Source organism: Notolabrus celidotus, chromosome 21, assembly GCF_009762535.1.
Source record: "Notolabrus celidotus isolate fNotCel1 chromosome 21, fNotCel1.pri, whole genome shotgun sequence".
Classification (NCBI taxonomy): domain Eukaryota; kingdom Metazoa; phylum Chordata; class Actinopteri; order Labriformes; family Labridae; genus Notolabrus; species Notolabrus celidotus.
In genome coordinates, this window is record NC_048292.1 from 13758075 (window position 1) to 13771673 (window position 13599).

The 13599-nt window shown below is 39.1% G+C and overlaps 1 protein-coding gene across 1 annotated transcript in view; it reads left to right on the forward strand.

Annotated features, from left to right (window-relative positions):
* Positions 1-3146: 3146 nt before the first annotated feature.
* cacna2d1a (calcium channel, voltage-dependent, alpha 2/delta subunit 1a) overlaps positions 3147-13599 on the forward strand; it is a 139409-nt gene continuing 128956 nt past the window's right edge. The window contains exon 1 of the mRNA XM_034673988.1: positions 3147-3563. Within this exon, the coding sequence (XP_034529879.1) occupies positions 3484-3563 (80 nt within the window). The 5' untranslated portion in view covers positions 3147-3483. The remainder of the gene's footprint in view (positions 3564-13599) is intronic.

Sequence of the window (13599 nt, forward strand, 5' to 3'; positions counted from 1 at the left end):
ATTAAACTTTGTAATCTTATATCAAGTACAAGATGGTCTTAAACCTAGAGAAGTGTCACTATGATAAAACTCAAATTAAGGTGAATATATCTCAAATGAAGAAGTTGACATGAAATGTATTTGTACAAAACATTTTTTGAGTGAAAAAATACTAATTGTTAGCATTCCTGGCTTATCCTGAGACACTAAGCTTTAAAATACTGGTAACATATTGATTAAACTAAGTTTTCCCTGCTAATTTTAAGATCACAGTTTTCTAAATATTACGTCTTATTTTAAGAAATCTCACCAAGTTAATTTTCACTTGTTCTATTGGCAGATTTTTTTGAAAGGTAAAAAGAAAGGTAAAAGTACCTTGAAATAATTTTTTTTTCTTGTTTTTGGAAGGACATTTTTTCCAGTGTGTGCCATATATTGGTGCCTAGCTAACAAGCTAGCTAACAAGCTAGTATGACTAATGTCACGTGACTTATCCCATCATTTTAAATACATTTTCAGGTCCCATATGATTTTTCTTTTTTTTTTACAATTGTATTGCTACTAATTCTGTTAATGTTAAAACCAAAAAAAATGTAAAAGTATACCCAGCTGTTTCAGAGTCTGCAATCTCTCATGAACAGGCATGCAATTAATCTCAAGACAGGTTAGACCACGAATGAAGGATGCTTGTGGGTGAGCCTTTGTGGTTCCAGAACAGAAGGGCGCACTTGTTGGCTGCATTTGAAACAGCTTTCAAAGTGGGAAAATCTTCCATGGACGACACAATCAAATGAAAGATACGGCCCCTGAGACACAGCTAATGCCGCTTATGTCACATAAAAAATGGAAAAAGCCAAAATGCCTGACTCAATCTTTAAAACCTGAAGTTTCCTCTCTCATGGGTGAACTCACTGCGGCTGACACTTCAACAGTCCATTAGTTTGGAGGCAATTTTGTACCCTATGGTTAGAAAAATCCCTATGAGGATGGAGACTTTTGTTGAATACAGGCAAAAACAAACTACACTTCACCACAACAAATCAAAATGTCACTCTGTTTTTGTTGTTGCTTGTCCTGTGAAGATAATTGGTTGAGGTCATGTAAGCCTGTTCAAAGGAAGGCCTGTCCATTACTCTAATTGAAAAGTCCAGACAGCAGCCTCACAGAGATGGCTGCTGTATGGTGTTTAGCAGCAGAGAGGCCGTTCTGGTGCCAAGTGTCCAGTGCTTGATCAGACTTCAACAGGGACAGAGCCATGTGTAATTGTTGCAGCTTGTGGTTGTGGGTGCACTCAAAAAAGAAACATGGGTGTCTGTTTTATCAGCATAAGTATAACATGTAGCTTCTATTGTAACCTAATGGGTTTAGGAAGGAATCCCATCTGCAATACCTCTCCAGAGCAGAAGGTGGCAGTAATGTGCGACATCTACGGTCGAGAAATGTCTTAATCAGTAACACTTATTTTAAAGGCTACCAAGTCAAGATCCATATTTTTTGTTTGTCATTGTTTGCCTTCTCTATCTATCTATTCCATCAAATCCAGTCTGTTTTGTGGTCTTTCTCAAAACTTGACACCAGCTTGGGGTAAGCTAAGTTGGCACATTTAAACTGCTAAATGTAAACATTCTTGATATGTCATAAAATGTCTTATTTCCTCAATAATTACAATTTTTGAGTTTATTTTGAAATGATAAAAAGGTTTGTCTCAAAGTTCAAATCATTTCTGATGATTGAACATGAGTTCTATTTTTTTTTTAAACAAAATTTATTTCTGAATTTTTCAATACAACAGTAATAATTCACAGTGATGACATATACTGATTAATAGAAACCCCCACCACCCCCACCCATGGTAACATTAAGAGGGAATACAACTTAATATCAAAACATTACAATAGAATGAAATAAAAACAAATGAATACATAATAATAATAAAATAAATGATATGAAATACAATAAATAAATTGTAATAAATACAAAAATTAATAAAGTGAAATGTTATGGGTTAAAACAGTACACCATTTTCTAGGGCATACACAAGCCAAGAAACACACAAAAGAGGGGAGCAGCAGCATGAGCCAAAGGGGACGAGTTCTATTTCAAAGGTTTGTTTTCAAGTTTAGTTACTATTTTTGACGATATTTTTTTACTATAATGGGTCAAATTTACTATATATATTTTTTTTACATTTTTTCAGTATTTCATTGTTCACCACAAGTTAAAAAATATATATATAAGTAATACAAAACCAACAAAGAGAAGAAAAAATACATAAATACAAAAAACACAAACATGATAATGATAATAAAGGAATAATCAAATTAAAAGTATAAACAAAAAGGAAGATAAACATAAGAAAACAAGGTAAATAAACTAAAATAAATAATAATAATAAATATTTTTAGATAACTTAAACTTTTTTTTCCCCCGGGGGGGAAATTCAGTTGTTACAGCAACCCAGACGTAAGTACAATCAAGAAGAAGTTTCAATAAGCAAAATAAAATAAAATAACATAAAAAGATAAGTAAAAATAGATAAATAAAGCTAGAATACAATTTAGATATATACAATGTTACAATGACATTTTGATTAAATAGAAATAAGGAAGTACAAACAAAAAGGAAGATAAACATAAGAAAACAAGGTAAATAAACTAAAATAAATAATAATAATAAATATTTTTAGATTACTTAAACTTTTTTCAGTTGTTACAGCAACCCAGACATAAGTACAATCAAGAAGTTTCAATAAGTAAAATAAAATAAAATAAAATAAAATAAAATAAAATAAAATAAAAAGATAAGTAAAAATAGAAATAGATAAATAAAGCTAGAATACAATTTAGATATATACGATGTTACAATGGAATTTAGATTACATAGAAATAAGGAAGTACAAACAAAAAGGAAGATAAACATAAGAAAATAAGGTAAATAAACTAAAATAAATATAATAACACATATTTTTAGATAACTTAAAAAAAAAAAACATTCTGGAAGACATCTCACTACCCCCCCATTTGTGTCTTGCGACCCCCCAGGGGGTCCCGCCCGACCCACACTCTGGGAACCCCTGCTCTGCTTGATGGCCGTCAGGATATTTTTTACAGTGTGCGGAGTGGCACCGCTCTGCCGGCCAAGCTGAGGATCTAAACACGCCCTCCCCTTTCCTCCTTTTATTTTTTGACACACGCCGTAGACGTGCTCTAATAGCCCATTGCAGTTTGAGACACACACTTTACAGTCACACACACACACACACACACACACACATTAGCACGCACGATTGAACTAACAAAAAAAAAAAAGAAGCACTCACTCCTCAACTCCACCGGTGGGGGGACATAGACACCAGATGAGATTTGTTTCCAAACGCGCACCGATGGCGGTGTGAGGCGTTTGGCTGAGAAGTACGCGGCTCTGTGGATTTGTGAACCATTCTTTTTTTTTTTTGGCGTTTCCTCTCCAGCTCCGGATCTTGGTTAAGTGGACATAAACAAAGCTATGGATTACTCAGTTTTCCTACTTTTACTCCTGTCAACCATTTCGTCTGTGTCGACCGGACTATTCCCATCAGAGCAGATGTGAGTACAGCTTCAAAAACAGCCTGTTGGCTTCCCCTGCGCCTCGGATATTATGTGCTCTGTCGCTTTTATTTCTCACAGTCGGGAGGTGTTTTCTGATAGTGGAAAGTGCAACGATCGAGTCAAAGTGCTGTTTAGTTGTATGTGGTTGTATCAGTGGAACATTATCCTTGAAGCAGCAGAAACAGAAAGCCCTTCCTCCTTCTTTTCCTCAGTGATGATGACTGCACATTACTTCGGATACAACTTTACCTCGTGAAACTTGATATTTAAAGCTGCCATCTACTTGCAGCACTTTGACATGTGGCTGGCTGTCAGATAAATCATTCCAGGAGGTAGTCTGAGGTCTGAATGTGGGAACAGGGGCACTCAAACTTTTCTTGTAGCATCTCCAAACACTTGCAGTAGATTGCTATTTGGTGTGTAGTTCATGGATCCACATCTTGGATTTGTTTGGCCTACAAACATGGACAAATATTACAACAAATATCCTATAATAAGGAAGGTTTGTCAACGAATTAAACAAACACAAATATGGTAAATGATTGACAGAATAAAAATAAAACTCAACAATGTTGTTTTTAAGGCAGAATTCCAAATAAGTCACTTCCAGCTTCCTATTATTTTTTCTATCAGAAATAAAAGATCTTTGTATTTTGTATTGTTGTACGGAAGCCCAAAGCAGACATGCAACAGCACATTTTATTGCAATGTTAACAATAAATTTGTGGTTTTACTTTAATGAAAAGTTCATTTTAGTTATTTTTAATTATCTTTTTAATTATTTTGGGGTATAAAATCTGGTTTTCCCAATAATAGATTCATTTATCTCACTATATCATAGCAAAGGTTATTTTAATGCCATAGCTGGTTGATTTTAGTTAAATTTTGTTTATTGATTTTCACATACAAAAACAGTCACATCCAAAATCAGAGGTTGGTACATTTTCCTTTTTTTGGAACAAAGAAACACACAGATGACATACGAAATACAAAACAACAAATAACCCCCCCACCCCAACACATACTCCCTCCAGATTAACTATATAGAATTTTAAAAAATGGAAAACATAAGACAAAAAGCAAGTATAATACAGATAAACAGATGAAAGCAATTATCTAAACATAGTAAGATACACCATGGTGATGCTCAGTCTAAAGACACACAGCAAGCTGAGCTGTAATGCATTCACTTTTTTATTGAAAGGTAACAAAGTTTGTTTTCTTGTAATAACAGGATACATTTCTTTTGATCTAGAGCAGTGGTTCCCAAAGTAAGTGGGGGTTAGAACACTGAGGGGTCGCAAGATTTCTTCAAAAAACAATAAAAACAATTTGCATGGGGCGCTGTTGGCCTAGCGGTCTAAGCGTCCCACGTATAGAGGCTATAGTCCTCGTCCCAGAGGTCACTGGAATCGACTGCATGTCTTCCCCCACTCTCTACTCCCCACATTTCCTGTCTCTCTTCAGCTTTCCTATCCAATAAAGGTGAAAAAGCCCAAAAATATATCTTTAAAAAAAACAACAATTTGCATATTTCATTCAATTTTGTAAAACTATATACTAAAACTGTAGCTAAAATGTCAATAAAACCATGTAAATAAACGTCCATAATTTCCCTCTATACTTTGTTGCCACATGACCCTTGAGACAATTCTGTTGCCTTAAGCCTTTTTAAAATTGCCAAGAAATATGTCGCTTTTTGGATTAACCTACCAGCTCTTGCATGCGGTTTTGAGCAACATTTTTTTATAAGTTATATATTTTTTGGCCTTTTGGCCTTTATATGACAGGACAGCTGAAGAGAGACAGGAAATGTGGGGAGTAGTGAGCAGGGGAAGACATGCAGGAAATGGTCGACCGTCCGGGAGTTGAATTGACGACCCCTGCGACAAGGACTGTAGCCTCTGTATTTGGGGCGCTTTGACCATTAGGCCACCATTGCCCCTTGAGCAACATTTTAACCAGCTTACGACAGTTGGGGTCTCCAGTCTCTGGCAATGTTATTTTTGGGGTTGCGTACTAAAAGGTTTGGGAACCACTGATCTATAAAATCAAACAATAGGCACTCACTGGCCAAACCATGACATGTGATGAGGCCTCAAAAGTTTAGCATTTTCTGGGAAGAAATGAGATATGAGTTTGTTAAGATCTCAAAAAAACAACTGTGTTGAACTCATCATCATGGGAAACAGAGTGAATTAAATGTATGGACATATGGCTGCTTTAGGCTTCCGTACTTTTTGGTTGGTAGCTTTGATGGAGGTGTTTTGCTATTTTCAGACACCAAGTTGAGCTTTTAATGAATTGTTTAGTGGAGAAAGTTGTCAAAGAAGAAAAGAGGGAAGACTGTAATCTTAAGCTGTGACCCTGAAGTCAAACAAAAGGGGACATAAAGGAGTGTTTCCCTTTTTCTGTGAAACTGTCATGCTTGACTCACACTCAAACTTCACCTCCTGCTTCTAAAGGTAGTCATCCAATTTGCAGCACTCTGCCTGATGTATAGACTCAAACACTGAAAGCATCACCTCCTCATGGATGTATAGATGCACATATTTCATACATGTCGTCTACCACTCTAGCTTTAGGCCCTGTATGTCTGCTGAAAGCTGTCCTCACGCCCTACAGGATGGCATCATGATCTTGATATAAAGCTGCTCTATAACTCACACTGTCTGAACCTGACTCCCATCCTCTCCATCTATATCCAGCGCTGCATGAATAGAAGCAACAGATGATATATCACCGACCTCAGGACTATACAGCTCTCCAATTAAACAAACATGTAGGTGGGTGACGCTGCACCTTGTGCTCCGTCAACAGGTTGAAGACATTCACGGTGGTTCTTCGCTTCTCTGGTTTGTGAATGTGGTCGCCCTTCTGGAGAGATGGCGAGGTGTGATGGCACTCAGCCTAATGGCGGCGTGCGATGATGTCAGACTTGCAGAGTGGCCTGCCCACTCCCTATATTTCATGGGCACTAAGTGGATTGATCCGTGGGCTGTGTACATGATATTCACACAGGCTTGGCTGGCTGCAGACCCGGCTCTGCATTGACACGGTTGACTTAACTGAGTTGAATTTGCAAATTGGGCTGGAAGAAAAACAACATTAAAATTCAGAACAAGATTGGCAGGAGCTCTTGGTTTCAATTAGGGAAGTTAATTTATTAGAATGCCAGAATAAAAAACACAACAGCACTCCTTTGCGGTCTGGATTTAGACTTCTGCACAGACTTTTTCTTTTGCTGTGAAGGTTGCAAAAAAAACGTATCTCCTGATCTGCAGCAGATTTTAATTTCCTCTTGTGCTGAGGATGATCTTGAATGACAAGCTTTTCATTGACTCCTCAAGGAGGAAGTTCTAGAGAGAAGGAGACAAGAAGAGAAGGTCGGAGATTGAGGGTGTTTTTTTCTTCAGGTCTTCCTTCAGCAGCTCAGTGTTTGTGACTAACATCCAACATTTACTCACAGGATGTGTATACTGGCATCTCCATGTTCTTCCTGTCTGTCTCTCCATCCATCTGTGTATCTGTCTATCTATCTGTCGTTCTCACCTCGCTGTCTCATGCCTTGAAGTGTGACTGTATCTGCAGGCTTCATCTCTAACCTCACATGCCAGCATCTGTCTGCTTCAGATCTACACGTCCCCTCTCCTCCCTCCTTCCTTTCCACCTCTTTCACTCCCCTGTCCATCTTCTTCTTCTTCTTCTTCCTCTTCTTCTTTTCCTCAGTATTATGTTTCTGTTCCAGCTACTCTATGCATCTCTTTAACTCTCTCTCCTCTCCGCTTTCCTTCGTCGCCTGAGGGCAGATGATGAATATCATCGAATCTGAAATGTAAAAAAGTCCGATGTCATAGACGGCGCCCTAGAGATCCCGGCGCCGACTAGCACATTGTGAGATCAGGGGAGATAAAAAGAAGAGGTGAGGTTGGACGAAAAGAAGCAACAAGAAAATCAAGCCTGTTTGGCTTTACACGACTGAATCTCAAAGCCAGAAATAAACGTCCACCAAATTCATCCGTCCAAACCCTCATCATATGTTTCTCTCTCCGCCTTAGTCACCAACGAGGCATATTCAATCTCTGTCCTCCATTTTTGTCCAGTTCCTGTTACCCCTCTGTCTCATTTCTTCCAATCTCACTCGCTTCTTTTTTCTTTCGAAAGCTAACGAGATTTCACGCTCGACCAGCTAAAGAACCATGCTTCTCTTGTTTGCGGCCTCGTCTCCGCCGATCAGCTGGCTTAATGCAAGGAGGCACTTCATCCAAATAGAGAGCAACATGAGCAATTTAGAGCAGGATAAGTAAATAGATAGAAGAAAATATGCTGCTCTGTCAATTCTAAGCAGGGTCCAGAGTTTGAAGAAGGGCAATCATCTACAGGAGAGTAAAAATAAGTGTAGGGCTGGGACTATTACCTTCTGCGTAGTGATGTTTAGCCTGCCTAATTTTGCTCACTTTACAAAAGAGCAGTGGCCTTTTGCAACAGGTCTGCATAAGTTGTGTCCTAAGTCGGGGTGTTAAGTCCTCACTAAACCATACGTGGAGGATGATCTTCAGTGACAAGCTTTGCATTGACACCTCAAGGAGGAAGTTTTAGAGAGAAGGAGTTCGATTGTAACTTAAGTTATGTCGTTGTTTGGATACAGCACGGAGATGTAAGTTCATCTTAACAAGTAGACTGTAACTTCCAAACTAGCCAAGATATTAAAGCAGACATGAAGTTTTTCATTTGGCCAATCAACGCACAGCTCCAAACCATAACAATAACTCCTGTTGTTCGACAAGTAGCAATATAAAGGTGTGTAAAATATGACGGGGTATTTTGATATGGTGATAATTAAAGTGTGAAATAACAACAGTGACATTGAGTGGTGAATTAGTCAACTACAACATGTTGTTTGTTAATATAATGGTACTCTAATATTGTGCAGATGTACGGTAATATCTTCTAATATAATAATCCCATCTTTAACATCAGTGCGCCTTGACAACTGGTCTTTCAAGAAGGATTTCGCAACTACTCAGAGCTAGGTTTAAAATTCAAGATGTAACTTACGCCTATGATGGAACTATCTTAGCTTGTGCAATGCCCAAAATATTTGTTGAGTGTAAACCCTCCTAAATTAGAACAAGTGAGCAAGAACCTGCTAACATCCATTCATCAGTTATCCATCTATACTGCTTATCCTGTCTTTGGTCTCAAGGGGTGGAGCCCAGTCCAGCTGTCCAGCTGGGGGAGAGTCGGGGCATACCCTGAACAGGTCCCCAGTCAATTACATGATTGACACCAAAACAAATGATCAATCTAAATCTGACACACATCATGTGTCTTTGGACTGGTAGGTTGGGGCGCTGGTTTAGCCCGGTTGGTATATCAGGCACCCCATGTACAGAAGCTATAGTCCTTATAGGATTGATTCCCGGTCCAAAGCATTATTTGGTGTATGTCTTCCCTTGATGAAAGCCCCCCCTCTCAAAAAAAAAAAAGTGTTGGTAGGTTGATTTTATATCCTGAGGATATCCTTGTTTTCATTTTAATGCTAAGCTAGGCTAGCCACATTGTTGTACATGTGCCAAATTAACCAATGAGAGTCTGCACTGATCAAATCAGTCGATTGCCCCAAATGTCCCACAATGAGAAAAATGAGAAAAACTGACTTAACATCAATATTTGTACCTTTCAAAGCTACACTTGAGACAGTAAAGTTTTGGCAGTTAAGTTTTCTGACTTACTTTGTCTTTCATAATGTCTTTGTTGCAGTCAAGTTAGAACAGGTTTAAGTTGACACACAAGGCCAGCTTTATGCACCGTATTTCATATCCATACTCCTCGTGGACCCCAGAGGCTTGTTTTTCATGTTGGTCATAACATGTGATATAGTCTACTGCAAAAATACAAACCATAAGATAACTTTAATCTGCATTGCTGTGATCAGAGTCACAGTCTCAAAGTTGGCTTGCGGCAAGGAACACTTGTGCGTGCTTTAGCATCCACACTTTGCATCATCATCTCTGCGATGATAGAAGATTTGAACCGGAAAATGTGCCTGTATCCCTGGAAAATCATGCTGGCTATCGTCACAATGCCTAACACAATGGTCTTTATTGTAATTTCAAGAGTTTCTGTTTTATTTTTTTCAATGGAAAAGGCTCCAGGCTTTCATTTTGATTGATTCATAGAGCTTCTCTTCCTTCAGGAGAGTTAAGGAGATTCAAAATGTCTTATCTAATGCGATTGAGGGATAAAAAGAGGAAACAAAAGACTTGATATAATTAGATTTCCCTTCCATTTTTTAACGTAGTGTCAAATCTAACCTAGAGTATGACTCTGATAACACAGGGAGGTTTGAGGAGGATGAATCAGATGTGTTGAGCAGATGGAAAGAAGTTGCTCGGGCCCGGCTCGGGTTACCTTGCCTGTGATTTGCACCTCAGTCGCCATGAGGGAGTTGGTGCTAGCAGGTATATTTCAGGACATGCTCCCGCTTTGAGTCAAGCAGCTGGCGGGCTATATCTGTTACACACACATACAAGGGTGCAAAACCTGTGCCCAGGCATACTGTTTGTTCTTTTCACTCATTATACTTCCACAAACCTTCTCTTAACTTCTTTGCTTTGCACTGTGATCCCACATTTTTTTTTCTAGCTTGTTTTTTCTGCTTTCTTTCCTCCATTCTCTTCATCTCACTTTCATTTACCCTCATCTAACCCCGGACTAAATATAGAGAAAGCTAAGGGATGGTACATGGGAAGCCAGTTCCTGTTGCAAGGTCCAAGGGCTCCCCTGACCTCAGAGTACCACACTGTTTACAAGTCTTTTTACACTTTAACCCTCCTATTTGAACAATTTCAAGATGCTTTACAAACAGAGCAGGTCAAGACCATACTCTATGTTAAATGATCAACAATGACCCAACATCAACACAGGATAAGATCCAGTCCCATTTTACTGATAGGACTCAATCTGATCTCATCTTAATCCACAATGAACCACCACTCTGCAATATTTAGCTAGTTACATTGGCCAGGAAAAACTCATTTTAACAGGCAGAAACCTCGAGCAGAACAAGACTTATGTTAGACAGCTATCTGCCAACTTCTTTTTAATAGGCAGAATCCTAGAACAGAACCAGACTCATGTTAGACGGCCGTCTGCCAACGTCCTTTTAACAGGCAGAAACCTTGAGCAGAACCAGATTCATGTTAGACAGCCATCTGCCTTGACCGATTTGGGATTGGAAAAGAGGGATAGAGGGAGATGAAGAGAGAACGTTTGCGGCAACGATTACAGACATGAGATCTTACAGAAGCTCATCAGACTTTACTAAAGTCAAATTCCTTGTGTGTTCAAGCATACCTGGCAAATAAAGCTGATTCTGATTCTGATTCTGATTCTGACTTCAGGAGGAGATAAACAAACACGGAGGGCGATTGATAGTTTGATTTTTCTCCAAGATTTGATGACTTACTGACATCTGCTGGGAAAGTTAGACTGTTCTTTGATGTTGTGAACTGCTCAGATGTGAAACAAATAAATTGATGCAGGTCTGAGGGGAGCACAGTAAAGCGGCTTCCCGTTAATCTCTGCCTGTTCCTGGATGTGGATTTCTAGAGAGTTATTTTAGGGTCCAGTCCAAGCTTCTCAACCTGAGTTCTCCCCAAAAACTTGTTCTCCCTGCCCTGTTTCTGAACAGAAAATTAGGAACCCAGTGCTCTGTAACTTCCCCACAATCCTTTGCCACATGGAGGTTCTCAAAAATTTTCCATTGCAGTGTTTCCTGGGCAACGCTGCGAATCGCTAACAGCTGTTTGGTTTGGAGGCCTGTCCGGCACAGGAAGCACATGTGTGTAAAACAAGAGGAGTGTGGTTTAAAAGCTGTGTTGTAAATCAGGCATGTGTCGCTACTTCCTTGTATGGTTTATTTATTTATAAGCCTTTTATGTGTCTCCAGAGCCGACCAAGCTAATCAATAGTCAGTGAAGAAAAACAGTAGAACACTGTAATGTACGAAGAGGTGAAGCAGAGCATAGATACAGGACAGCAAGTCCCTGGAGGTGTGTGAGGAGAGAAAGCAGTAAGAAAAGGTTGTGTGTGACTCAGGGTTTAAAAGCTAACATTGAGGGTTAGCTTACTCCAAACTTCTTTTTGCTTCTGCATCTTATTTGCCTTTATATGGATAAGTTCTACTGCTGGGGCTTTAAAAATAAATCATAGGACCTGTTGAATACACCAGAATGCATTGTAGGGCCTAATTAAAGGCTCACAAAAACAACCATCAACGAAGCGGCAACCTCCGGTCTCAAACTATGAAGCTCATGCGGAAGTGTTATAAACTGCAGTACATCGAGAATCCGCTTGAGGCTGGCTGCAGAAACACCGGAAACCACATAGACATGAATGGGAAAAAGACGATCTTTGCAGCATTAATAAACATGTTTACAGCCTGGTTCAAAAAACGGCTTGGCTCTACGTAGCTAATTTCTCTATCGGCACACACTGTACGGGGGTGTGACATTTTTTTTTTCTAACACAACAGTTCAGAAGATATAAAGATTATGAGTTTTTGCCCAAATAAGGACATGACTGACTTGACTCCCAGGCGGGAACACATAGCTGTTGGCTAGGAGGTTCAAACCCCGCCTCTTTACGTCACACTCTGCCTGCTTGAGTTCCGCATTTCCAATATGGCTGCCACCGTTGACTGGCTTCAAAACAGCGTTCAGGAACAGATGGGTGACGTCACGGATACTACGTCCATATTTTATACAGTCTATGCCATCAACATGTAAAAAACATGCTAGTTATGCTATTAGAAGCTATTCATGCCAACAAACTTAAGTGCTTCCCATCTTAATACCGTCTAAATAAATGTCTAAAGTAGGAATTATTTTATTAATGTTTAGGTTGAGAGTTGGATACAAATAAGATTAATGTCACTCTTTTATCTACTAGCCAAAAATCAGGAAACGGCTAGCACTGGTGAGCTTGTAGCTAAGCTTTGCTGAACTTTAAGGTTAGTAACAGGGTCAAAGCTAGCAGGTGGTCTTTCTAACTTAGAAAATAACATGTCATAGATATATTTTTAATTAAGAATAATGTTTTATTTTAGTGAAAGTAACAGTGTGTGGGCTAACTCTTCCTTCAGCCTTTAAGCTAACCTAGCTAAATATGTCCTGTTTTTAGCTTCATGTTTAGTGTTGGGATATGAGAGTGCTATATAGCTTGTCTTTTCTAATTGCTGACAGGAGAGCTAATATAATACATTCCTCAAATATTTTCCCAGAAATGTTGTTTCAATTGTTCTGTTCTGTGTTAAAAGATAACGTTAAAACAAAGAGTTTCAGCTAGCTAACTATGGTGTAGATGTTTCTCATTGATCTCCAGATATGTGGCAAAGTTCCTAATAAGCCCCTTCATCCTGATCACACAATGGAGGCTTGAAGTGCTTGAAATATCTCTTGTGAATCACCATGAGCCCATCTGATGTAATATTTTGAGAGAGACGCAGAGAAAAGTGGACCCATGATGGCCCATGATGGCTTCTCTCGAGCCCCTTAATGGAGCAGTATTGCCACATAAGAGCTGTTATTGCCTGACTAGACTACACTGCAGTACTACACTGCTGGACAGTGTGTGTGTGTGTGTAGCCATCAAGGAGACCCAGCGCAGCACTAAGAGTAGTCTGCTTGTGTAGGCGTGTAGATTGACGCTAATTGGGCATTTTTGGCCAAAGGGGGTTCTCTAATCTCTCTATTTATACACATTGTCTGATATTGTATGTGTGTGTGAAGTGGTGCAGTAGTTGAGGGTTGATGTTTGGGTGGTTGGGTAGAGAGTTTGCTTAAAAAGTGTGAAGGTGACAGAGATTTGGAGGTTTAGTCATTTCAGCAGAGTTCAAAATGACATGGAGTAGAGAGGAAGACAGCTGGAGGGATGAAGATGAGCAAGAGGAAGGAAAACGGTCAGACTTAATAACACAAAAACATTTTGTTATGAGTTCTAGAGCACAGAATAGTGCAAGAGTGCCATT